Source organism: Xenopus laevis, chromosome 5L (assembly GCF_017654675.1).
Source record: "Xenopus laevis strain J_2021 chromosome 5L, Xenopus_laevis_v10.1, whole genome shotgun sequence".
Taxonomy (NCBI): domain Eukaryota; kingdom Metazoa; phylum Chordata; class Amphibia; order Anura; family Pipidae; genus Xenopus; species Xenopus laevis.
The window spans coordinates 20,117,221-20,144,491 of record NC_054379.1 but is presented as its reverse complement, the minus strand read 5'-3'; the positions used below and the strand labels follow the sequence as shown (position 1 = coordinate 20,144,491).

General features: G+C 40.6%; 2 protein-coding genes across 6 annotated transcripts; one reads left to right on the top strand and one right to left on the bottom strand.

The window, feature by feature from the left end:
• The first annotated feature begins 1,237 nt into the window (after positions 1-1,237).
• spdya.L (speedy/RINGO cell cycle regulator family member A L homeolog) lies at positions 1,238-11,516 on the top strand. 3 transcript variants are annotated; one of them, XM_041562589.1, is made up of 7 exons: positions 1,238-1,625; positions 3,642-3,886; positions 5,083-5,141; positions 5,682-5,767; positions 6,446-6,617; positions 8,660-8,893; positions 11,384-11,485. In XM_041562589.1, the coding sequence occupies exons 2-7, from the start codon at positions 3,658-3,660 to the stop codon at positions 11,483-11,485; spliced, it is 882 nt and encodes a 293-aa protein (XP_041418523.1). In that variant the 5' UTR covers positions 1,238-1,625; positions 3,642-3,657. The 3 variants fall into 3 exon arrangements, with proteins under 3 accessions (XP_041418523.1, XP_018118181.1, XP_041418522.1); XM_018262692.2 differs by having other exon boundaries at positions 1,240-1,625; positions 8,660-8,981; positions 11,384-11,516; XM_041562588.1 differs by having other exon boundaries at positions 1,621-1,685; positions 8,660-8,981; positions 11,384-11,516.
• trmt61b.L (tRNA methyltransferase 61B L homeolog) lies at positions 11,254-26,029 on the bottom strand. 3 transcript variants are annotated; one of them, XM_018262689.2, is made up of 8 exons: positions 24,973-26,029; positions 24,466-24,942; positions 22,435-22,537; positions 21,264-21,454; positions 18,918-19,009; positions 16,135-16,337; positions 12,788-12,871; positions 11,254-11,686 (listed from the first exon to the last, which is right to left on the bottom strand). In XM_018262689.2, exons 1-8 carry the CDS (start codon positions 25,390-25,392, stop codon positions 11,619-11,621), a joined length of 1,638 nt encoding a protein of 545 aa, XP_018118178.1. In that variant the 5' UTR covers positions 25,393-26,029; the 3' UTR covers positions 11,254-11,618. The 3 variants fall into 3 exon arrangements, with proteins under 3 accessions (XP_018118178.1, XP_018118177.1, XP_018118180.1); XM_018262688.2 differs by having other exon boundaries at positions 24,466-26,028; XM_018262691.2 differs by having other exon boundaries at positions 24,784-26,028.
• Between the last annotated feature and the right edge of the window lie 1,242 nt (positions 26,030-27,271).

Genomic DNA, 27,271 nt, shown 5'->3' with positions numbered 1-27,271 from the left:
TGTTTGCTCCTCCCTCTCAAGTGTAGGGTCCGGGGCATTGTCCCCTAATTGCCACCCCATTTTGGAATTTACATCATGTTCTGATCCTGCAGCAACGTAGATTCGTACTGGAGCGGTGCTTTTTAATCCCAGTTCTGCAGTCCTTTGCGTATGTTTATATTTTATTGTAAAAAAAAATGATTTCTTTTATGTATATTGGGCAATATTTAAGATCCCATTCTCACAGTGCAGAATTGATTCACTATTCATTCCTTGTGCATTTGTGACACCTATTGGCCAATCAGAAGACTGCAGAAAGCCACCAAACTGCGCATTCCAAACACCATCCCCGCATATCAGGCCCGGACTGGCAATCTGTGGGTTCTGGCAAATGCCAGAGGGGCTGCTGTAAGTTGCCTTAGACAGGCACTATTTATTGGGTATGTGGGGTCTGTTTGAGCCTCTGTGTAGCTGAAATGCCAGGGCATATTTAGAATCTCAGTCCAGACCTGCCGCATTTGTAATAAAAGGCACTAAGTTTGCCCAGGAGCAGCAACCAATAGCAGAGCCGGGCCAACCCGGCCAGGCGCCCTAGGCAAGCTGGCGGGTACGGCGCCGGCTCAGTGTGCGCGAAACTGCGCATGCCCGAAATTAGGCTCCAGCGTGCATGCGTGAAATTATGCTCCAGCGCGCATGCGCGAAATGGTGTTCGCGCATGCGCATTTTCGTTAAAGTTACACTAGGCAGTCTGGGAGAGACAGGACCGGACACGGGGTAGGCGACAGAGCAGGTACGTGCCTGGCGCCCCCCCAGCTTTCGCCCTAGGCACGTGCCTACTCTGCCTACCCTTAGTTCCGGCCCTGACCAACAGCAACCAATAAGATGATTGCCTCTGAACAGGTGACCAGCAAATGCTTCCTGCTGATTGGTGGTTTTGGGTCACGGCTACTGGGCAAACTTAATGCCTTTCATTTAGGGATGCACGGAATCCACTATTTTGGATTCGGATGAACCCCCGAATCCTTCGCAAAAGATTCGGCTGAATGCTGAACCAAATCCTAATTTGTATATGCAAATTAGAGGTGATGAAGGGGAAAAGATTTTTTACTTCCTTGTTTTGACAAAAAGTTGCGATTTCCCTCCCTGTCCCCAATTTGCATATGCAAATTAGTATTTGGCTCAGACGGGCAGAACTGAATGCTCTATTTGGTGCATCCCCACTTTCATTACATAACTCGCTTCTAAAATGGCGCAAAAAGGAATCCGACTTTAATGTTCTCAGACACACGATGGCTCAAAATCTGTCCTTTGCCTCAACCTTAGTTTAAAACCAACAAGGCTGTTACTGTAATTTACTGTAATGTTACTGTAATTTTACAGTGGTTGTCATGTTTATGCAGCTGGAGATGACTCCACACAGCCATGCCATTTCTGACAGACTTTCTGTACTGCACACAGCCGTCCTGCTTACTCTCTGCCCCGCCCACTTATCCTTCCCGCGTTTCCCTCTCACACACCGACAGGTGGGCGGGGTTTGTTCGCGCAGCGCCACCAGCATGTTCGCTGATTGGCGGCACTTCAGGGAAGGCAGATCCTGACTGGATAAAACCGTGGCGGCAAGTTATAAACATTCTGTGGTGACTGAGGTGAGAGTTTGGCTGAAAATATAATTCTACTTCGCGCTCGAGGCCCTGAGGGGTTTACATGTACGTACATTTACTCCACACATGGAGGAGATTTCCCGCGTTTAATGAACCCTTTCTTACTGTACAAGAACATAGTGTCAGCCATGTGCACTGTTTGGCATTGACACTGAGGCACATTTATCATGAGAAATTTATTTTCCACAACATGCTGCGTTTTTACTCAATGCCCAAGTGGGGTATTTGATTTACTGACGTGGCAACTCCCATGCCCTGCTGTCAGAGGTTCTGGGAGTTGTACTGTTACAACATTAGCCCACATGGATGCTGCTGGGAGTTGTAATTAAGCAATATCAGTGGCTGTGGCATGCTGGGAGATCTTATAGTCCACAACCTCAGCTGTCGGGCTTGGGGGGATACCAAGAATTGTGGTCGAAATAATCCCTCACCTGGCTTGTCATGGATTCCTGTACAGTATGGGATCATTTATCCGGAAACCTGTTATCCAGAAAGCTCAGAATTACAGGATGGCAGTCTCCCATAGACTCCATTTTATCCAAATACTTCACATTTAAAAATAAATATTTCCTATTTCTCTGTAGTAATAAAATAAAATCTTGTACTTTTACCAATTTAATGCGTATATTCATTTCTAGTAGGCTTAAAGGGCACCTGTTATCCCCAACCAAAGGTGCGGGCTTATAGAGCCAGGATTCCGGTTGGGGATAACAGTAGTTTTTTTAAAAAAAAATGCCCCCCCGCTGGCAGCCTTGCTCTACCCGTTCCGGGAGGGAGCTCCTGGTGCAAGCAGCCATGTTGTGTCACTCTCATGCGCATAACGCACATGTGACATCACGCGCATAATGAGCAATTCGGGCCAGCTGTTCATTATGCACATGCGAGTGACCGGACATGGCTGCTCGCACTGAGAGTTCCCTTCCAGTGAGGGTAGCCTAGCACCGGCGGGGAGCCTTTTTTTTCTTAAAAAAAAAACTACTGTTATCCCCAACTGGAATGTGAGCTCTATTAGCCTGCACCTTTGGTTGAGGATGACATTTTTACCTAACAGGTGCCATTTAAGGTATGAAGATCCAAATTATGGAAAGATCGGTTCGTTTCCTCGTGAGGCGACTTCGGAAAATGAATCGCGCCAAGTGCCATCCCGCCGGCGATTTACATTTTAGCCAGCAGGGAGGCAGTTCGAAGAGATAAGTCGCCCCGAAGAAGAGGAGGTTTGTCGCCAGGCGACTAATCTCCCCAAATCTGCCTGTGTGTGGGGCTAGACATTTTGTCAATTTCCCAGCTGCCCCTGGTCATGTGACTTGTGCCTGCACTTTAGGAGAGAAATGCTTTCTTGCAGGCTGCTGTTTTTCCTTCTCAATGTAACTGAATGTGTCGTAGTGAGACATGGGTTTTTACTATTAGTGTTTTCTTAGATCTACCAGGCAGCTGTTATCTTGTGTTAGGGAGCTGTTATCTGGTTACCTTCCCATTGTTCTTTTGTTTGGCTGCTGGGGGGGGGAAAGGGAGGGGGTGATATCACTCCAACTTGCAGTACAGCAGTAAAGAGTGATTGAAGTTTATCAGAGCACAAGTCACATGACTTGGGGCAGCTGGGAAATTGACAATATGTCTAGCCCCATGTCAGATTTCAAAACTGAATATAAAACAATCTGTTTGCTCTTTTGAGAAATGGATTTCAGTGCAGAATTCTGCTGGAGCAGCACTAGGAACGGATTCATTTTGAAAAAAAATTTTTTCCCATGACAGTATCCCTTTAAGGTATAAAGACCAAAATTACAGAAAGATCAATTATTCAGAAAACATCAGGTCCCGAGCATTCTAGATAACAGGTCCCATACCTGTACTGCTTGTAAAAAGGATGGTATGTATTACTGTTAAATCATCTCCCTCGTTTCCTGTGTGTGAGAATCAACTCTGCATAATAATTTGCATATTACAGTAAATCATATACTGTTTCATTATCCCCTGCCTGTACCTTGCTTTATTCTGATATAGGACGTATGATTAAAACATGAGGCATAACCAGGCCTGCCGGCAGACTCCCAGTGTAGTTACAGTGTGTCTGAAATCCAGCTCAAGAATGCAGCAGAAGAAAAACATTCAGGCAAAGCATCCATTAGCTAATGAAAGCCAAGAATGTCATGAAAGAAATGGGTATAGTAACAATGGACTTAAACGCCTAAAAGGGCCATGTCTAATAATACAACGCAAAGAGATGACCGCTTTTTTTAAACTTTTTGGTAAGTTAGATACTTTTTAAATGCAGATGATGATAATGAACCCCCCTAATGTAAATTATAGGGATATTAGGAGCCACTGTACTCTTATATAAGACACAAGGATACTGATACACAAGGATAAGGATACACAACTCTGAGAATCACTCATGTATTATAAGGGATAATGTACCTACTGTAAATGATAAGGATATTAGAAGTCACTAAGGGGTTCTGTGACCATATAAAGACATAAGGCTGCAGGCTGAGTTATACAGGGAACTCTGTGTATCACTCGTGTATTATAAGGAATTAGGTACCCCCAACTGTAGATTATAAGGATATTAGAAGTCAATGAGGGGTTCTGGGACCATATAAAGACATAAGGCTGCAGGCTAAGTTATACAGGTAACTCTGAGTAACACACATGTATTATGAGGGATAATGGACCCCCTACTGTAAATGATAAGGATATTAGAAGTCACTAAGGGGTTCTGTGACCATATAAAGACATAAGGCTGCAGGCTGAGTTATACAGGGAACTCTGTGTATCACTCATGTATTATAATGGGTAATATGCCCCCTACTGTAGATTATAAGGATATTAGAAGTCACTGAGGGGAAGTTTCGGACTGGGATGCCAGGGGCCCACCAGAAAACCTTAGACCGTTGGCGCACTTTCCAAACTATTACTCTTCTTCTCCTCACTCAAACTCTTTATTCTCATAGTCTTTTATATACTTACTATATTCTTCCATTATTACGCATTTGTTCCCATAAAGAAATAGGGAATGACCATGAAATTGGCCAAATGGTTAGAAGCAAAAGGGCCCACTGACACCTGGGCCCACCGGGAGTTTCCCTGGTATCCCTGTGGGCCAGTGCGACACTGCTGAGAGGTTCTGTGTCCATATAAAGGTACAAGACAGCAGGCTATACCGAGAACTCTGAGTATCACTCATGTATTATAAGCGATAATCTACCCCCTACTGTAAATGATAAGGATATAAGGAAGTCATGGAGGAATTATGTGACCATCAAAAAAAGGTACACTGACACGGTCATGGAAATCCAAGGTGATTGTACAGCAGGTTATTCCTTTAAATACAAACATTTATTACAGTGTTACAGTTATATAATACTCCTATTATCATTGCTGGGAGAACATACAGTATAGGCATACTTTATCTGTAGTAAATGCAATTTTTTCTTTGTATTAGATGATGACTTGATCCAGGATTTCTTGTGGATGGATTGTTGTTGTAAAATCGCTGACAAGGTAATAATCACTCATTAGGATAAAGTTACTAATATGACTCGCAAAAATGTGTTTTCCAAATAGATATCAAAGATATATTACTGCAGGATCAGTGTTTTACAATTATGTTTCTAAAATACAACTTACCTTTTCTCTTTATTTCTGTGTTATGAGAATTACCGTATGTCCTGCACAAAGGAATAAAATTATATTGGTGGCTGCCCAGCATGTAGCAGGAACAGAGTTTTTTCATATAGTTATGGACCCTGTATGTACAGGTATGGGACCTGTTATCCAGAATGTTTGGGACCTGGGGTTTTCCAAATAAGAGAGGGTCCAAATTATCCCAGCAACCATGCACTGATGTGAATAAACACTATGCACAATCCCTAACCTTTGTGTGTACTTGAGGGAGAAGACCTCCTGAACTTGCTTCTTGATTTTGTGTAATAACACATTCTTGCCATGCATTATCACATTTCTTTTATCGTGTAGTAAATCAATGTAGTGAATCAAAAAGCTTGCAAAAAATATTTACATGTTTCATTATTTTCTGCACAGTATCTTTTGGCTATGACCTTTGTTTATTTCAAGAGAGCTGGATTCCGTATAAATGAGTATAACAGGATGAACTTCTTTGCTGCATTGTAAGTGTATTGCAAGTCATTTAAAACATTATTCTTGTGATATTGTTACTGTATCAATCATTGTCTCCATTTTTGAAAATATCTATATTTAAGAATGTTACACAGGGTTTGTAAAGTATGTCTCTAAACCATGGACTACTCTGCGGTTCCATTTAAAAACGACTATGGTTATCTCCGCAGACATTAAATTTGTATCAGTTAAAAAACAAGAGTCAATCCTAACACTTTATTAGACAGCAATGTGGATCACTAATCTATTTAATCTCTGTGTAAAAAAAAAAAGCACATCAGGTGCAATGAGAGATGTATATTTCTATGAATAGTAGGGATGCACCGAATCCAGGATTCGGTTCGGGATTTGGCCAGGATTCGGCCGAATCCTTCTGCCGAAACTGAATCCTAATATGCATATGTAAATTAGGGGCGGGGAGGGAAATCGCGTGACTTTTTGTCACACAACTAGGAAGTAAAAAATATTTCCCCCTTCCGACCCCTAATTAGCATATTAGGGTTTGGATTCGGTTCGGTATTCGGCCGAATCTTTCGCGAAGGTTTCGGGGGTTCGGCCGAATCTTTCGCGAAGGTTTCGGGGGTTCAGCCGAATCCAAAATAGTGGATTCAGTACATCCCTAATGAATAGATCATTTAATATTTTGTAAATTCATTTTTGTTCTGTAGGTATTTGGCAAATACAGTTGAGGAGGATGAGGAAGAATCCAAGTATGAAATATTTCCTTGGGCCTTAGGCGAAAAATGGAGGAAGCTTTATCCACATTTTCTCAAGTCAAGAGATGACCTGTGGTCAAAAATTGACTATAGAGCAGCAGTCAGTAGGCGGTGCTGTGAAGAGGTAAGTTCTGGCATCCTATTATATCAAGGTGTTTTATTTATTTTTGTATTCCTTCAAACAAGTCTACCCAGATATTAAAACACTAGACACACGAGTATTAGAGTACAGGTAAGGAACGTGTTACCCAGAATGCTTAGGGCCTGGGTTTTCAGAATAATGGATCTTTCTGTAATTTGGATCTTCGTACCTTAAAGGAGAACTAAACCCTAAACCAGATTGCTGACATTGCAAACTGGTGAGCTGCTGAATAAAAAGATAAATAACTCACAAACCACAAATAATAAAAACCAATTGCAAATCGTCTCAGAATATCACTCTCTATACATCATATATAATGTTAATAAAAAGATGAACAACCCATTTAAGCTGTTGCTGAGTTACCATTGTAGCCACTGGGTTTAAAATATACTGGAAATTGTATCTCAAGTTGGAATTGTAGCAGGGAAGAAAACTATATGTATCTATGTTTATTTTGTAATGCCTGTTCAATATTAGGTTAGCAGTGCCTGTCTGTGTGTTCCATAACCTCATAAATGCCACCACATTACACAAGTGAATGCTGAGGCTCAGTTTATGCACATTTATGATACACAAGTCTTAATAATTACATTGCTCTGCACCTCTTTAAAAAAAACACCTTTTATTTTCCACATTAGTAGAATGAAGTGCTCCCCCTAATGGAATAGCATGGATCATTCTGTTTTATTTCTGTGCCTTTCTTTTCACTTAGTAATAGTGCCTTATGATGAAGCCGATGTAGAAAAACTGACTGCATTACACTTGAGGTACACGGAATGCCTGATGGATACCTCAAAGTCTAAAGGCTTGTCTACAAAATATTGGTCCCAATTTATCAGGTGTATTTTTACCCACAATGCAACTTCATTTGTCACTGCAGATCCAAATGGCACCTGCCACACTGCAAAAAAACATACAGGAAGATTAAGGGGAAAATTTATTAAAGGAAATGTAAAGGCAAAAAAATAAAATCCCATTTTTACTTTCTTTAATGAAAAAGAAACCTGTTGCCAATATATTTTAATTAAAAAAATGTCTACAGTCTTTATAAGAAACCTGACTGTATGTAGTGAAATCCTCTCTTAGTTTACTTGCTTTGACTGATGCAGATAGGAAACTTCAGACGGTCCCTAACTGCTCTGCAAGGAAATGATCATACCTTCAAACAGCAGGGGGAGCCCCCTCACCTTACCTCCCAGAACTTGAGCAGCTTTGTTTGTTTACCTGTAGAGCAGCCGGCAACTGTGTAGAAATTCGTATCCGCAGCAGTTAGAGCGAGTAAATGAAGGGGGAATTTCACTGCCTACAGTCAGGTTTGTTATAAAAACTGTAGATATTTATTATTGGGGATAGGTTTCTTTTTCAGTTAATAAAGTAAAAATGGGATTTTAATTTTGTCTTCACATCCTCTGTTTCCAACTCCAGCTGCAGGGACAAAGATCATGGAGCCAGATTAAAACAGATAAACTGAGATTCTCACTGAAGGATTATTTTGCTGCAGCCACTGGTTCAGGAGAGTTGGAGAAAGTTTGTATTAAACAATACAAAAACTATAAAATCCACATTAGATTACATGACAAAACAGGACCCAGTGCAGTCTGCATATTATATTATTAATCGGTTTTGTGTATCGGCTTCTGGCAGATATTATTTGACCTGTGCTGTTTTGATAAAAACAGCACAAAAAAATTTCAGATTGTTTCCATTTGATCGAACGTTCACATTTTCATAAATAACCTCCCATTTCAGTTGTGAATACATTCAAATTTATTAGATTAAAAAAGAAAATTCACATCAATTCAAAATTCGACCTTTGATAAATCTGCCCATAAATATCTCCAAGTGAATATGCCCCTAGTGTAAATGTGATAGGTCCACTGGGATAAAGGGTAAATAAAGAATAATAAATTATATATTCTGTATGCCCTTTTGTGATTGGAGTGAGCAGTGGTATATTGATTAGTCCTAATTTTAGGTTGTGTTTAGTTTCTTTTAGCTTTCCTAAATGTAATATTGTGCTTTAGGTAATGGCAATTGCACCAACCCATTATATCTGGCAGAGGGAGCGTTCAGAGCACCATAGTGGAGCAGTTAGAAATTATAGTAAAGATGATGTTTATCTGCCCCGTGGGCCTTCTGCTACACCACAAGACTGCACTGTCTGTGGTAAGAAAGGGAGACTGACGGTACTGGGTTTATCAAATTCAACAACTTCCTCATTTAGTACCACATCTTCCTCATCCAGTACCACATTACAGGTAAACAAACACATTTTACCACAGAATTCATCACAATCGTCGGGGGAGAAAATGGTGAATGATCCACATGGCTGCAGCATTAATAGAGGTGTGTCCAAATTTTATATTATTCCATATAAAATTGTTTTTCATTTTAACTTTGAGCTTTAGAGGGTCTAGCATACAGCGCCTGCAACTGAAAAGAGGCAAATTTGCCTTGAGAAATGTCATCTCAGGTATGTGGTGGGCCATGAACAGGGCAGCCATCAGGGGGGACAGGGGGAAGAGTTGTAGGGGGCCCGAGGGTAAGGGGGGCCTTGGCCACGCCACACTTATCCGGGCCCCCCATCTTTCTGAGAGCTGCTGACTTCGGGAAGGCATGGACGTTTAAGGGGCCCTGGACACCAATTTTCTTATAATGTGGGGGGGGGGGGCTGGCCACAATTTTATATATATATGTGCACTATTTTACATCTAGCACTCAGGTGCCTTTTTCCTGGTTCACTAAGCACATCTGCCTTCACTAAGAAAAAATCTAGGGTTATTTCTTGAGCTAAACAGGGCAAACAGGGAAACTGAACCTAAGCAATGTTTGGTCCTTGCGAGATCGATATTTAGATTACCAGTGCACAGATAATCCCCCTGCATAATGCTAACAAAACAGTCATAACAAAGGGGGAGGGAGGGGCTGTGCACTGGGAATATAATTATTACCTCACAAGGATCAAACATGGTAGTAGCTTCTTTGCCCTTTTTAGGGCAGAGATACACGGTCAGATTCAAGGAGATTAGTCACCTGGCGACTTATCTCCCCGAACTGCCTTCCTGCTGGCAAGAATGAAAATCACCGGCGGGATGGCAATCATTTTCTGAAGTCGCCCGAAGTTTCCTTGTGAGGCAACTTCGGAAACCGAAGCGCTCCAATTGCCATCCCACCGGCGATATACATTCTAGCCGGTGGGAAGGCAGTTCGGGGAGATTAGTCACCCCGAAGAAGATGTAACGCCAGGCGACTAATCTCCCCGAATATGATCGTTTCTCTGCCCTTAGCTCAAGAAATAAAAACTATGGATTTTTTATGATTAAAACAGGCAAGTGTGTTCATTGCATTCATGTTGCACAGTGGGGGATTATGGGCCCCAATAAATACTAAACTTCTGTCTTCTAAGCAGTTTGTTCTTTGGACCCCTACAGTATTATAAACTGCATTTTAATGTCTGATGCAGTTTAGGTAAACAGTACATTATGTATATCACAAAAAGCATAAAAAATGTTAGGCACTCCCCCCATCCCAGGGTACTATGTACAGCCAAAGAGCAGGCTGGAAGAAAATAAAGATTGCAGTGTGGTGCTGTTACAGTAGTGTCCTGGGATAGTGCAGTTCTCAGTGAACAGGAGCACCAGCCTGGGTTCTCAAGTAAGCGATTATAATCACTAGGGCAGGGGTCCCCAAACTTTTTTTACCCGTGAGTTGAGGAGCAACACAAACATGAAAAAAGTCCCTTGGGTATGCCAAACAAGGGCTGTGATTGGCCATTTGGTAGACTCTGTGTGGACTGGCAGCCTACAGGAGACTCTGTTTGGCAGTAGACCTGTTTTTTATGCACCCAAAACTTGCCTCCAAACCTGGATTTCAAAAATAATCACCTGCTTTGAGGCCACTGAAAGCAACATCCAAAGGCTTGGTGAGCAACATGTTGCTCACGAGCCACTGGTTGGGGATCACTGTACTAGGGACTGCCTACTGCCTCCCACTCCCAGTGATTATGCCTTTGCTTATCCTTTAATTGCACATAAAACCCTTTCATTTATTAGTGTTACTGACCCTTCAAACTGCTGATTGCCAGTGCAGCATGTTGTTCTGTTTCACATAGAACCTGGACAAGTAAAATCAATGTCACTGGCACTTTGTAACTTTGCTGTCTGCAATGTAGGGTCTGTGTAGTTGGCAAGATATCAGTACCAATTGAAACTTGTTATTTAACCAAGTGGCTTAAGAAGCTTATTAAAGAAGATTCAATTTTCTTTTACGTGATAACATAGCATTAACTTAATCATTAACTTAATCATTTCAGTGTGAAAGAGTTTGAGAGGAAACGCCATTAAAGAGATACTGATACCAGATATTAAACTCTTTTTTACATCATACTATTGACTTTGAAAGACACTTATAACTTTGCCATAAAGTATTTGCACAATGCTTTTACATTACCTGTCTGATGCCCCATGTTCCTGTATGAGGGGGCTGCCATTTTTGTGCAGCAGGAGTCCGTTAGCATTGTAAACTTTAACTGACAGGCTGAGATGGGACAGTCAGGTTGGCAAAACAGTCAGGTTTAGAAACTTCAGCTAACAATAACTTAGAAGAAAAAAAAAATATCTACATGACCTATAGGTAACTTTTAATGTACATTCATATTTTAAAAAGTAGTTTTTAAGTGTCAGTATCACTTTAAGGCTTTAAATAATCTCATAAATCCTTCACATGGGCTTTACTTTCATTCTTTATAGAACCTCATGAAATCCACCAGCAGAGGAGACGCTGCAGCTCACAAGACAGATCCATGGAGTGGTTTACACATAACAAAGAATAAAGTCCGTCCTGAGCAATAATGGGGCTGCACTTAGCTATACAGAGATGTCCAAAGTATATGTCACTTTCATTTCACATCGAGTTCTTTTAAATCTAAATTGATGTTTATAACAGAGAATGAAATATGTTTAAAGTATATAGAAAATAATTTCATTAACTGGAGTCTTCCGGTTCTGTGCAGTTAGGAGCTGCTCTGATCTTCCTCAGCTGAACAAGAAAAGCTACAAAAGGAAGAGATATACAATACTGCTGTTAATAATTAAGGCAGAAAAAATAAAGCACTTATATAGATAAATATATGTAATATATTATTTACAGGGTTTCGTATAAATCTGGATTTGTCTTTTTATCATACTCTGCGGCTGGCAGAATTTCACAGTAATTAAATCTCAGCTGTTAAGAATACATTCTGTATATTTTTTCATAAAGGATAAGTAAACCTTTAAAATAAGTGAAAATGAGAGTGCTATTCTAAGCACTTATGTAATTTACATTCATTATTTATTTTCTTTTTATTCCAAAATATTAAGGGATACATACATGTACTGTTAAAGGACCAGTAACATCAATTTAAAAAAAACAAACAATTCGTTAGTATACAATGAAAAAAAAACAAAGACAAATGAAACTTTGAAATCACTAAGTTTTTATTAAGAAATAACTTGCCGAAACTCTGCTTGCGCTACTCTTTAGAAAAGGTGATCCATCCGCTCGATTTCTCCTCCCTGCCTTCCTTATAGGAGATAGCCAGGGAGGAGAAATCAAGCACCGTACGATGGATCGTCGCCTTTTCTGAAGAGGAGTGCAAGCAAAATTTCAGTAAGTTATTTCTTAATAAAGACTTAGCGATTTCAAAGTTTCATTTGTCTTTGTGTTTTTTTTTTCATTGTATACTAATGAATTTTACAAAAAAAAATTTGATGTTACTGGACCTTTGAATGAATTTTGTTACAACAGCACCAGCTGCTGGTCAGTTTCTGACCACCAATTAGTCAAGGAAGTAATCAGTAGAAAGATAGATGCTGCTTAGGAAAAAAATCAGAAACCTTTCTCAAATCTTAAGCAGAAGAACATCAGAGCAGCCTCCTTCTCTCTCCTGACAACTTCTTTGACTAATTGGTGGTCAGAAACTGACCGGCAGGTGTCGCTGTTGTAACAAAATTCATTCACATTAACAGTACGTGTGTCTTGGAATAAAAAGAAAATTAATATTGTATGTAAAAAAGTGCTTAGGCTAGCACTCTCATCAATTGTACATTCATTTATTTTAAAGGTTTACTTATCCTAAAAGCTAGAACATGGTACTTTTTTTTTTTTTTTACCTGTATGACCTGATTGCCATGGCAACGGCCGAGCAATATAAGGCACTTGTCCAAAGGGTTTTACAGCATTAGAAAGCTCCTCAGCTGTAGAGATGGGAAACACAGTGAATAGAGAGCAGAACAGTCATAAGCAAATAAAAACAGAACATCATTTTTGGTCTGTGTTTAATACAATTACTTTCTGTTAATCGTATTCCATTTTTTTATTACGTTGTGGTGTGGGTGGTGGGATGGACCATGACACAGTTACAGGCTGGATTGGGCTGACGTAGCTATGGACTACAGAGCCCCATGCAGTGCTGCAACTATGTAGAAAAACAAAAAGTGATCTGGCTGCAGGGGTCAACTATACCTGGCACCCACACAGCAGGCTAATTTACAAGCTTTTATTATTTTTATTGCTGTATTTTCATTTTCACGCCTTTTATTCATCTTTCAGTCTATCACTCAAACCGCTGCTTATTAGCTGGAGGTAAGTCAGATCCCGAAAGACCACCAGATACTTGTTAAAATTCCAGACTGAATAGAAGTGAAGAATCTGTGCAACAGTGCAACCAATGGCTCGCATAAGCAACTAGTGAACAAAGCAGGGTGGATTTTTAAGAGTTCATGCCAATTACAGGACCGTCCAGGAATGCAAAGAATTTCCAGCTATATATTTTTGCTAAGTCATATATGTCAGGAAAACAGCAACAGACATCTTAAAGGGGTTGTACACCTTAAAGGAGAAGGAAACCCTTTTGCAAAAAAACCCTGCACCCCCCCATCCCACGTAGACCCTCCTCCCCCCTGGGGAAATGGCCCATACTACATACATACCCCCCGGCACAGATTCTTCCAGCTGAGTTCCACGCTCCATCTTTCGTGTCCTCGGTAAGCTGACTGGGAGATTGGCAATTTCAGTGTAATTCTGCGCATGCGTAGTTGCGCAAACTGCTCCAACTATGCATGTGCAGAAATACTGATCTCCCAGTCAGTTTACAGAAGAGCTGGAAGATGGATGCGTGCAACTCCGCTGGAAGAATCTGCACCGAGGGGTAAGTATAAAGTACGGGGCGGTTCCACGTGGGGGGGGGGTAGTTAGCCAGGAGGGAGGGGGGTCTATGTGGGGGGGGTACGGTTTTTTGCAAAAGGGTTTCCTTCTCCTTTAAAATTAACTTTTAGTATGGTGTAGACCAGGGATCCCCAACCTTTTCAACCCGAGAGCAACATTTAGAAGTAAAAAGAGTGGAGCAACACTAGCATGAAAAATGTTCCTGGGGTGCCAAATAAGGGCTGTGATTGGTTATTTGGTAACCCCTATATGGATTGTCAACCTACATTGAGACTCTGTTTGGCAGTACATCTGGTTTTTATGCAACTAAAGGTGGCCATACACGGGCCGATAAAAGCTGCCGACAGACTGTGTCGGCAGCTTATTGGCCCGTGTATGGGGGCCCCCGACGGGCTTCTCCGATCGAGATCTGGCCGAAAGTCGGCCAGATCTCGATCGGATGGGACAGAAAATCCCGTCAGATCGCGGCCGCATCTGTTCGTTGATGCGGTCCCGCAATCCGACCGCCCGTTTGCCGAATGCTAGGATCCGATCGTTGGGCCCTCAAGGTGGGCATATCGGAGGGAGATCCGCTCGTTTGGCGACATCGCCAAACGAGCAGATCTATCCATGTATGGCCACCTTAAAACGTGCCTCCAAGCCTGAAATTCAAAAATAAGCTCCTGCTTTGAGGCCACTTTATAAAGTAACCCCCACCAAATTATAGTGCATGTTTATTCAGTCAACTGTATTGTCTGGGATATTAAAGGGGTTGTTCACCTTCCAAACATTTTTTTTTAATTAAGTTGTTTTTAGAAATAAAGACTTTTTTTCAATTACTTTCCATTATTTATTTTTTACTGTTTTTCCAAAATCTAAGTTTAAAGTTGAATGTTCGTGTCTCTGGTGTTTGAGTCTGGCAGCTCAGTAATTCAGGTGCAGATTCTGAACTGTTACAGTTTTGCAACATTTAGTTGATACATCTCTGGAGTATTAGCAACTATTGTATCAATTCTAACAGCTGCCTGTAATGAAACCCAGAGATTCTGCTCAGCAGGGACAAAGATAATAAATGTATCAACTAAATGTATCAATTTAAAACAGTTTATAGGGTCGGTGACCCCCCCTCCCAGAGCTGCTTCAGAAGGTGAAAAATGACACGTAACACTTCAATATTAGAAAAAAGGTCACACGTAGAAAATAGAAAGTCATTGGAAAAAGTCGTTATTTTTGGTGATCTATCGGAAAACAACTAGTTGTTTTAAAGGGGAAGGAAACCTAGTCGGCGCAAACCCCCCACCCCCCCTCCCGTTTGTTGCCCACCCTCCCTCCTCCAACCTGGCCTACCCGTTCCACTGGGCAAATGCCCCTAACTTGTTACTTACCCTTCTGCGCAGGTCCAGTCCAGGGAGTTCACAGACGACATCTTCTTCCACGCGATCTTCTTCCTGCTGTGAACGGCGCATGCGCAGTAGGATCATTTCGCCGGTACGATCTACTGCGCATGCGCGTGACTTTTGGCGCATGCGCAGTAGATCCGTACCGGCGAAATGATTCTACTGCGCATGCGCCAAAACGCCGTTCACAGCAGGAAGAAGATCGCGTGGAAGAAGATGTCGTCTGTGAACTCCCTGGACTGGACCTGTGCAGAAGGGTAAGTAACAAGTTAGGGGCATTTGCCCAGTGGGACGGGTAGGCCAGGGGGGAGGAGGGAGGGTGGGCAACAAACGGGAGGGGGGGTGGGGGGTTTGCGCCGACTAGGTTTCCTTCCCCTTTAAGGTGAACCACCCCTTTAAGAGGATTAATTACTGTCTATTAAAGGATTCGTTCACTTGTAAATTAATTTTTAGTATGATGTAGAGAGTGATATTCTGAGACAATTTGCAATTGGTCTTAATATTTTTATTATTTGTGGTTTTTGAGTTATTTAGCTTTTTATCCAGCAGCTCTCCAGTTTGCAATTTCAGCAATATGGTTGCTAGGGTCCTAATTACCCTAGCAACCATACACTGATTGGAATAAGAGACTGGAATATGAATAGGAGAGGCCTGAATAGAAAGATGAGTAATAAAAAGTAGCAATAATAATACATTTGTAGCTTTACAAAGCATTTGTTTTTTAGATGGGGTCAGTGACCCTCATTTGAAAGCTGGAAAGATTCAGAAGAAAAAGGCAAATAATTAAAGAACTATACTATACTAAAACTAAGTTGCTTAGAATTAGCCATTCTATAACATATTAAACGTTAAATTGAAGATGAAACACCCCTTTAAAGTGAATGCATTTAAAACACTAAAGATAAAGTTTTCCCTACTGTCAGCGTTGAGTTCTTCATGATGAAGTTCCACATCCGACTCTGTATTCCACTGGGGTTCCACTCGTTGGGATATTGTCCCGTCCTTGCGTACAGCCGGAGCCACCAGCCAGTCCTTCACAGAGATCTCCTTTATCTTTTCACACAGCAGGGACAGCTGACAAGAGCGGATTCCTTCAAGCAGGTCGATGACTTGGGTGATGCTTTCATATGAGAACAGAGAATATTTGCCAGTTATTATTTTGCTGTGTTTGGCTTCAATTTCATGGAGTGATGACACAATGTCAGGACAATATGGCGGAGTCCCAAAACTTACGTGGAAAGGTAAAGACTATTAGTAAAGATCAAGCAAAACTGATGAGCTTGTCTCCTTGTGCCAGCACGCTGTTTGAGTGTATGTTTATGCATATTCTATTAGTTGGCCAACGTTTCCTTTTATATGTCACTCACTCATTCCCAAAGCTGCAAGGAATGTACAATTACCACATTGTCAAAGGTCGTAATTAAATCAGTGAATTAGGCCACCAAGATTTGAAGACGAGTTTTTTCAAACTCCCTTAAAATCGATTGAATTCGAAATTCAACTTGGGGAAATTTATTAATAAAATCAAATTATTACAACTCTGTCGAATATTACCGATCCGAAAACTCGAACAGAATTAGATTAGAGTTAAAAAAAATTCGATTTGAGTTTTTTTCCTCCGGAAAAAACTTGAATGTCAGGAAGGCTACAAACATCACCAAACTGATCGCTGGACCTCTCCCATTGACTTATACATGAATTCGGCAGGTTTTAGATGGCGAATAGTCAAATTCTTAAAGGGCTAGAGTTTAAAAAAATGTAATTAGATTTTTAAGAATCAAACTCTAGTCCTTTAAGAATTCAAATTCGACTATAAAGGGGTGCAATTCCAGTAAATATGCTTATTGCAAATCTTTTATTCCAAAATCCACTAATCAGTGCAAAATTGTGCATCCATCTTATGCAAACATAATCACTCCCATATGCTCATTTACTGCGCTTAAAGTGTACCTGTTATACAGTATCAATATATTTTCCTTAAAGTGCACATGTGCAAAACACCAATAAATATTTCCACACTGTATATACTTTAAATTTCTATATAAAACTATATTAAAATCCCATCATTACTTAAAAGAAGGGGAGAGATCTCTCATGATCGGAGCACAATCTGGCAGATCCATTTTATAAAATATTTCATCTATGATTAACTACATACCAGGTTATCATACCTCATAAAGTACTACAATAACATTTTCACCACTCAAATGAACAATAATTATAGTATCTCCAGTTCTGAGATGATCACTCCCCCTCATTATCTATATGAACAGTATAGCCAAATATTACCAAACCTTCTACTCATTCATATATTACAATTATGTGTATAAAGTGCATATTCTCAGATTAAAATTCATATACATTATTTCATGGGAATAGATAACCAACATCAAAAATATTAATTCACATAGTGCTCTAAATAGTGCAATAAATATCCGTTATATAGTGATAGCATAAAATCATAAACATAGTATACTACTCTAGAGCATTAATTGGCTCAACATTATGGGGCCCATTTACTTAGCTCGAGTGAAGGAATAGAAAGAAAAAAACGTCGAATTTCGAATGGTTTTTTTGGCTACTTCGACCATCGAAATGGGCTACTTCGACCTTCGACTACGACTTCGAATTGAACGATTCGAACTAAAAATCGTTCGACTATTCGACCATTCGATAGTCGAAGTACTGTCTCTTTAAAAAAAAACTTCGACCCCCTAGTTCGCCACCTAAAACCTACCAAAGTCAATGTTAGCCTATGGGGAAGGTCACCATAGGCTTTGCTAGCTTTTTTGGGTCGAAGAAAAGTCTTTTGATCGATGGATTAAAATCCTTCGAATCGAACGATTCGAAGGGTTTAATCGTTGCGGTAAATCCTTTGACTTCGATATTCAAAGTCGAAGGATTTCAATTCGGCAGTCGAATATCGAGGGTTAATTAACCCTCGATATTCGACCTTAAGTAAATTTGCCCATATATATATATATATATATATATATATATATATATATATATATATATACAAATTTAAAAATTGGCATTTTTTTTTATGCTGGAGCACATGTTTGTCAGTGTTGATGGGGTTAATATATGCCTGAAGGGTTGGAGATTCTGGAAATGTTCAAAATTTGAATAGAAAGAAATGATGAGGGAGAAAGAGGAGAGAAGGTGGAATAGTGTCTCATGATGACCCTCTGAAATAGTGTGCCATTTTGTATGCTGCAATAAGCATATTTACTGGAATTGCACCCCCTCTAATAATAGCTCTGGCCCTGCCCCAGCAACTCTCTGAATATGGAATAAAAATCATGATAGTGACACACGTGTAGGAGAGTCACCCACTGATCTTTCATCCCCTTCTATAGTGACAGAGATAAGACTGTATGTTTTGAGACTGGGTGGAAGGAGGTTTCGCCATCAGCAAAGACAAGGGCGCTCTAGCGGCAGTTACATATTTCCATTTCCATCAAAAAATTAATAGGTTAGGTTTAACCCTTTACATGCCAACCACTCTAGAATCTACAGTAAAAAGCACCATCTTGCTGAATTATTAATTTAGTTAATTTTGTTAATTCATCCCATTTTTTTGACCTATAATTATTTATTTAAAATTTCATTTTTATTAACTTTATCCCTGTACGCCACTACATATTCCCTATATAAGTTACGCCGCGGTGTATTCCACTATGCACGTTGTACTTACTTTGCTACATACACCGCACAAACTCCTCCCTGCTTCAGATTCTGCAGTATCGCAGGTAATGCAACCTGGGGGTTCAGCATGTCCAGAGCCACCTGTAATAAAAATGTAATCAAAACAGGGATGTACAGAATCCACTATTTTGGATTCAGCCAAACCCCGAATCCTTCGCAAAAGATTTTCCCGAATACTGAACCGAGTCCTAATTCGCATATGCAAATTAGGGGTGGGAAGGGAAAAAAATGCATTTTTTACTTCTTTGTTTTGTGACAAAAAGTCATGAAATTTCCCTCACCCGCCCCTAATTTACATAATCAAATTCAGATTTGGTTTGGCCTGGCAGAAGGATTCGGCTGAAAAAAGCCGAATCTCAAAACGAATCCTGGATTCGGTGCATCCCTAAATCAAAATAAAGGAAAAAAGGAGTTTTGCCCTGTCTAGTTACCCATAGCAACCATTCAATAGTTTAACTATTGGGCATCGTTACTGCACGCTACATTTAAAGGGGTAGTTCACCTTTAAATTAACTTTTAGTATGGTGTAGAGCAGGGATCTGCAACCTTGGCTCTCCAGCTATTAAGGAACTACAAGTCCCACAATGCAATGAATGAGCCTTTTAAAGGAGTCTAAAGGCAAATGCATTGTGGGACTTGTAGTTCCTTAACAGCTGGAGAGCCAAGGTTGCAGATCCCTGGTGTAGAGAGTGATATTCTGAGATAATCTGCAACTGGTTTTTATTATTTAAGGTTTTTGAGTTATTTCGCTTTATTCAGCAGCTTTCCAGTTTGCAATTTCAGCCATCTGGTTGCTAGGGTTTAAACTACCCTAGTAACCATGCATTGATTTGAATATGAGATTATGATATTCGAAGTTTTTTTACTTCGAAATTCAATCCTTGATAAATGTGCCCCTAATTATGTAGCCTTACAGAGCATTTGTTTTTTTAGATAAATAAATAATGAAGACCAATGGGAAATTTGCTTAGAATTGACCATTCTATAACATACCAAAAGTTAACTTAAAGGTGAACCACCCCTTTAAGGTGATTGGTGCCAGTTTATGTTTTAAAGGAGAACTAAACCCTAAAAATGAATATGGGTAAAAATACCATATTTTATATAGTGAACTTATTGCACCAGCCTAAAGTTTCAGCTTGTCAATAGCAGCAATGACCCAGGACTTCAAACTTGTCACAGGGGGTCACCATCTTGGAAAGTGTCTGTGACACTCACATGCTCAGTGGGCTCTGAGCAGCTGTTGAGAAGCTAAGCTTAGGGGTCGTCACTAATTATCCAGCAGAAAATGAGGTTGACCAGTAATATAAGCTGATGCTACAGGTTTGCTGATTATTAAATTCTGATGCTAATTGCACTGGTTTCTGTGCTGCCATGTAGTAATTATCTGTATTACTTATATTGAGACATTTCTATTCTATGAGGCATATTTATCAAGGGTCCAATTTCGAATTGAAAAAACGTTGAAATTCGAATTCAAAAAGAACAACCAAAATTTAGTCGAATTTTTTTTTTTGGTCGAATAGGTCCGCATTTGGCCGAATTAGAATCGTACGAATCTAATACGAAAGCGCATTAGATCAAATTCTATTCGAATGTTTTTCCAAAAAAAAAAGCTTTAATTCTCCTTTAAAGGAAAACTATACCCCCCAAACAATGTAGGTCTCTATTAAAAGATACTGAGTAAAACAGCTCATGTGTAAAACCCTGCTTCATGTAAATGAACCATTATCATAATAATATACTTTTTTAGCAGTATGTGCCATTGGGTAATCATAAATAGAAAATTGCCATTTTAAAAAATAAGGGCCGCCCCCTGAGATCGTACGATTCACTGTGCACACATACAAACCACATGTAAGGTCACATGAGCCAATTAACAGACAGAGTTCTGCCTTTTGCTTCCTCACTTCTTCCTGTTACAGTTAGTGTTGTAGTATTTCTGGTCAGGTGATCTCTGAAGCAGCACAGATAGAGTCACGAAATGGTGGTTCAAGGCAAGAGATGTAAAAGGGCAATATTTATGTAAATATATATTCCAGTTTGGTAAGATTCTTTAATATGTCATTCAATTTGATATAAACTATCTGTTGCTTAAGTATTCATTTTGGGGGTATAGTTTTCCTTTAAAGTGTAGTAGAGATTTATGCTGGGTTGGTTGCAGCTACAGGGAGCAACCTAATGTGCTAGCAGGGAAACATTTGCTTAGCCTACATCTCCCATCATGCTCTAATGGAGTACAGAGCTTACAGAAAATAGTGATTTCTGTTATGTAACACAGGGAAGAAGTTGTATGCAATCATTTGTACAAAGCAACAACAAGAAACCTACTTACTGCATCAAAGGCCACAGATCCCATGTCAGGCAAAGCAGCCGACAGGTCCTGGTTGATAAAATGTACATTTTCCGGCCAAGGGTGACTGCTCTGTATGTCCCAGGAGCTCTTCCACTTTCTGACATTTTTCTTTGCTATCGCATGGTGATCTGCACGTACTTCAAAGCTGTAAACACGGCCCTCCAAACCCACTGTAAGGGGATTAAAAAATATATTATTTTAACCTATATAATATTCTCCTAAACATGGAAGAGACTGACACGTGCCCAGAGCTGCTGCACTCCACACCAAACAGACTTTTTCTACTATCGTGTAGCCCCAATTTTATTATTCATTTCATCTCAGCTCAGCGACCAAAACAAGAAGCAACCAATCAAAATTCAGAGCACTGAAAGAGGACCATAGGCCTAATTTTAAAGGAGAACTAAAGGTTAACTAAAGAAGTAGCTAGAAATGTTGTACATAATGTTTTGTGCTTCTGTACCAGCCCAAGGCAACCACAGCCCTTTAGCAGTAAAGATCTGTGTCTCCAAAGATGCCCCAGTAGCTCCCCATCTTCTTTTCTGCTGATTCACTGCACATGCTCTGTGCTGCTGTCACTTACTGAGCTTAGGGACCCACTCACAATATACAGTACACATAGAACAGAAATGTCACACTATAAGGCTTATTAGTAATTAATACAGATAATTACTACATGGCAGCACAGAAACCAGTGCAATTAGCATCAGAATTTAATAATCAGCCCTGTAGCATCAGCTTATATTACAGACCAACCTCATTTTCTGCTGGATAATTAGTGACGAGCCCTAAGCTTAGCTTCTCAACAGCTGCTCAGAGCCCACTGAGCATGTGAGTGTCACAGACACTTTCCAAGATGGTGACCCCCTGTGACAAGTTTGAAGTCCTGGATCATTGCTGCTATTGACAAGCTGAAACTTTAGGCTGCTGCAATAAGTTCAGGATATAAAATATGGTATTTTTAGCCATATTCATTTGTAGGGTTTAACTCTCCTTTAAATGCAGGGGTTGTATGAGCCTAAGCTTTCATAATGCCAATGTGAGACAGACCCTTGCAAGTACTCATGTCTGCCAATCTGGTTGAAATGAGCACACAGGATGAGCAGATTGGTTCATACACACCCAGCTTGAGTGAATGAATCCAAAGTACCTGCTCTTGATAAGAACAAAGTGAGTCCTCCAGAACCGGAACCAGCTTCTAACACAACGTTCCCAGGGCTTACATCCATCATCATCATCATCTCTGCAATATCCTGAGGGGAAACAGAGAGGATTTAATAATTCATATTTAGGTATGGAACCTGTTATCCAGAATGCTGGGGACCAGGGGTTTTCCAGATAACAGATCTATCTGTAATTTGGATCTTCATACCTTAGGTCTACTAGAAAATCATGTAAACATTAAATAAACCCAGTAGGCTGGTTTTGCTGATTATTATATCTTTGTTGGGATCAAGTACAAGGTACGGTTTTATTATTACACAGAAAAATAAATCATTTTGGAAAATGTAGATTATTTGGATGAAATGGAGTCTATGGAAGCCAGCCTTTTAGTAATTTGGAGCTATCTGGATAACAGGTTTACAGATAATGGATCATATATATATATATATATATATATATATATATATATATATATATATAGTCCAAGCAAATTAGGAATGCACAACCATATAGCTATCCCCATCAATGACGGCACTCCATAATCAATCAGGCTTAGACAGGAGATCTAATCATTCCGAGGTTTAAGGTGTTTAAACTGGTTTTCTGTGTTCTGGCACTGTTTTCACCCTGGCGAAGATTCCTGTAAGGAATCAAAACGTTGGTCCACTGATAAACCTCTGAATGATTAGATCTCCTGTCTAAGCCTGATTGATTATGGAGTGCCGTCATCGATGGTGATATATATATCTATATATATCTATATATATATATATATATATATATATATATATATATATATAAGAAGAAATTCTTCTTTTGTGACAAAGTCATGTGATTTCCCTTCCCACCCCTAATCTACATATGCAAATTGGGATTCAGATTAGGTTCAGCCAGGCACAAGGATTCGGCAAAATCCTGCTGAAAAAGGCCGAGTCCCAAACCAAATCTAGGATTCGGAATATGAATAGGAGAGGCCTGAATAGATAGATGAGTACAAGTAGCAATAACAATACATTTGTAGTGTTACAAACCATTTTTCGCCGCGAGTGCATTACCGCAGGCGATTTTTCTTTTTAGCAGGTGGAAGGCAGTTCGGGGAGATTGTCGCCCCAAAGAAGAGGCGATTAATCGCCAGGCGACTAAATGTCCCCGAATCTGCTTGTGTGCCCCTGCCCTTAGATCCAATATATCTTATAGGGGGGCTCATTTTGCCTAGCAGATGTATTAGAGCTCACCAGACATCATGTCTCTCTACATGCAGAATTTGTGCAAAAGGCAGTTATTTTGTTACATTTTGTTTGTACTGGAATCAGTTATTTGAGTGAGCTCTAATACATCTTCTAGGCAAAATGAGCCCCCTATAAGATATATTGGATCTAACTGTCAATGAATAACTGACACCCAACTGCTGCATGAAGACAGAATGAAGAGAAACAGATGCTGAGAGAGGAATAGTGAAGATAAACTTGATTATTTCAGAAACAGTTCAGAATATTTGATTGTATTTAGAAAGTATCTTATTTCTTATAAAATGTTCATTTTCACAATAGTTCCCCTTTAATAGCCTGGGAATAGCCACAAGAGTGTACATTGCACATGCGCTCAGATGATCACTGAATGGCCCCCCTCTCCATAAATTAATATTTTGGGTTTAGGCAGGATTTTTATTATGTTTTAGTATTTTCTGTTGAGTCCCTTTCCTAGTCATCATCCCGTCTGCCATTCAGACCAAACATGCACGGGATAAAAATTAAGATTATCTGGATATTTATTCAAAAAACATGGGGCAAGGAATGGGCGAAATGTTCCCAAAGTTGCACCTTAGAGATACACCTTGATCTAAATACAGCAGAGACAGCGGATGGATGGAGGGCAGTACATGGGAGTCCCCTAGTGTAAGTATCATTCAGACATGCAGACTAGGGTGCACCAGAGGTGGGGCTGCTCTACATTTTAGCCAGATCCATAGGAGCAACTATTCTCCCACATTCAGCATGTGGCCAATAAAATGAACAACCTTTGGATAAGAGATAGTGGGGCCCCTCTTCATTAATAAGATGTATTCCGTTAGAGACGGCCTTTTGAGCAGTAATTCAAAGCCACGAGAAGTCCTTAGTCTCTGCCCTGGCAGTTTGCCCACAATCTCGTTGTGCCCAATGACCCCCCAGTTGCTGTTGAGTTTGCCACTATCAGTGAGAGTGAACATTTTCTTAAACTCAGTATAATGTCTTCTCTTAAACTCAGCAATGGCCAGTTCCCCTGGTATAAATGCTGTTCCAAGGGGAGGCGGTGGGTCAAGCCTAGAGGGTTCCCCCTGCAGTGATGGGGTAAATACCGGTTCCTCCTGCAGTGATGGGGTAGATACTGATTCCTCCTGCAGTGATGGGGTAGATACCGATTCCTCCTGCAGTGATGGGGTAGATACTGATTCCTCCTGCAGTGATGGGGTAGATACTGATTCCTCCTGCAGTGATGGGGTAGATACTGGCTCCTCCTGCAGTGATGGGGTAGATACTGGCTCCTCCTGCAGTGATGGAGTAGATACTAGCTCCTCCTGCAGTGATGTTCCTCCTGCACTTCTCAGATCTTGGATTTCTTGTGAGATAAACTGGGGAGGGATCATCTGACTGAGTCTGTCTAGGGGAGACAAAGAGCGCCCCCATGCCCTTCTGCCCCTCTCAGACCTAGTTTGGATCTGGTCATTAGAGGGTGAAATATCCAACGCTGGGGTGTTGTCCAAGGTCCCATCTCCAGTGCTGTCAGTGTTATTGTTGGGATCACCAGCTCCTGGGGTGCCTGGGTAGCAAGCAAAGTGCTGCACATGATGTCTGCATGTCAGTCCTGCACTCAATCTAGTGGCTGCCTGGCACCCAGAAGCTGACACTCTACAGCTTGATACTGCATGACACAATGAGGGCACCCTCCCCACACAGCGCTGCAGCATCCTGACCCTTCTTTCGTTCTTCTTCACCCGTAGAGGAGACAGTGCTCTCAAGAGTTAAAGTCAAGCTCCGTGATGTCATCAACCGGCGACAACAAGGAAGTGCTCCCACGTGGGCTGATTCCCCATGTGATTTTTGCCGTGTGCGCAGACAGTGCTTCATTTTCCTACTGCCCCCCAATATTATTCCTCCCTGGGGGGAAGCTGACGCCGAATGTAATTTATACTCTATAGTCTCCCCTTTGCCGAGACAATAAAAGTAATTCTTTCTCTGGGCGCGGGGCTGTGATCGTAGCGTTTTTAGTAAAACAGAGAGAGGGTATCGCCTATGTATAATAATAACTGGTAGATATTTATCATTTTATTTATGTACAACTAAGGCCGTAACGATATTGGCTCTTAGTTAAAGAGGATGCTGGGATTAGTAGTTTAAGAACTGCCGGAGAGTTGTAGTTTGGTACTCCCTGTGACTCCATTCATTTTATTAGGGGGCCTCGCTTTCCTGCAATCCCTGGGGGGCCTTGAGCTTTAACTCTAGAATATCCAAGGTGTGATCTTCCAATAGTAAAGGAGGGAGTGTACCCCAATATACAACTTCAGGAATTTCTCATGTGACACCCCCCAAACACCCACAATGTAGCTGCCACCTTTGACTTCCGCAAAACCGATCAAGGGGCGGGATGATGGTATGGGGGTGGGGCAGTGACAAATGGGGGTGGGGTTATGACATTTGGGGGCATGTCTGTGCTTGGTGTGGGCGTGGTTTTGCCATCATAGGCGGTCATTGGCCAGAAGATCATTGTTAGGGTTTCACAAGGCTGAAGCCTGAACAGGCAGTTGTAACCCAAACTATTATTATTTTTTTATTAACATGTATTTATATAGCGCCAACATATTCCGTAGCACTGTAAAGTAAATGTGTTTATACAACTAAATCACATGAATTATATACATAGAACATATTGAGTTACATACATCACAATCAATGCCGGTACAAAAGGTGAGGAAGGCCCTGTGCAGAAAGAGCTTATACTCTAAAGGGAAGGGAATAATACACAAGGTGTGGGAGTGGGCAAGGTCAGAATTAAGTGGGTGAGAGATGTGGTACTGTATGTGGTATTGCATGATGCATACCTCCCAACATTTTGGAAGAAAAAAGAGGGACAAACATTTTTCTCGCACATAGCACAGCAAATTTTTTTGACCACGCCCCTTTCTGTGGCTACACTCCCTAATTACCATGTTCATTTTACAAAATTTAGCAGGTTATGAAAGTTTGAAAATTCTTCTTATTTAAACTGTTTTTTTGTGTTTCAAAATTGTTGCAAAGTATCTTATCAAAGCACCTGTTAGGTGTTCTGGGCTCTCTGCTAAAAAGTGAGAAACTTTGTTTCTTTTTCTGGCTGTTCAGTGCAGAGAAAATAGGGACTTTCCAGAACAAATGAGGAACTGCAGGTTGAGCTGTCAAAAGAGGGACTGTCCCTCCGAAAGAGGGACAGTTGGGAGGTATGTATTGCAGGTCAAAACCAAACAGGTGGCAGCCTTATCCTCACATTATAATAATTAAAAGGGCCGCCCTTTATGAACAACAAATGTAAAGAGAGATCAAATGTTGCTGCTCATTTTCATTATGTTTTTAACCCCCAAATTTCCATTAATTGCAGTTAAACACAGTTCCTCCATTTATGCACTGAAAACGATATGTTTATCTTTAGATTGGAATCATTTGTTGCTACTGACAGAAGTTTAGTAGCAGGTATATTTCTAGACATCATTAGATAAAATATACAGCAAGTCAGTTACAAGGGGCCAGTAATCTGAGTTTTGGGGACACCACAGAGGAGCTTCAAACACTTGTGCTGCACACTCAGTTTGGCCTATA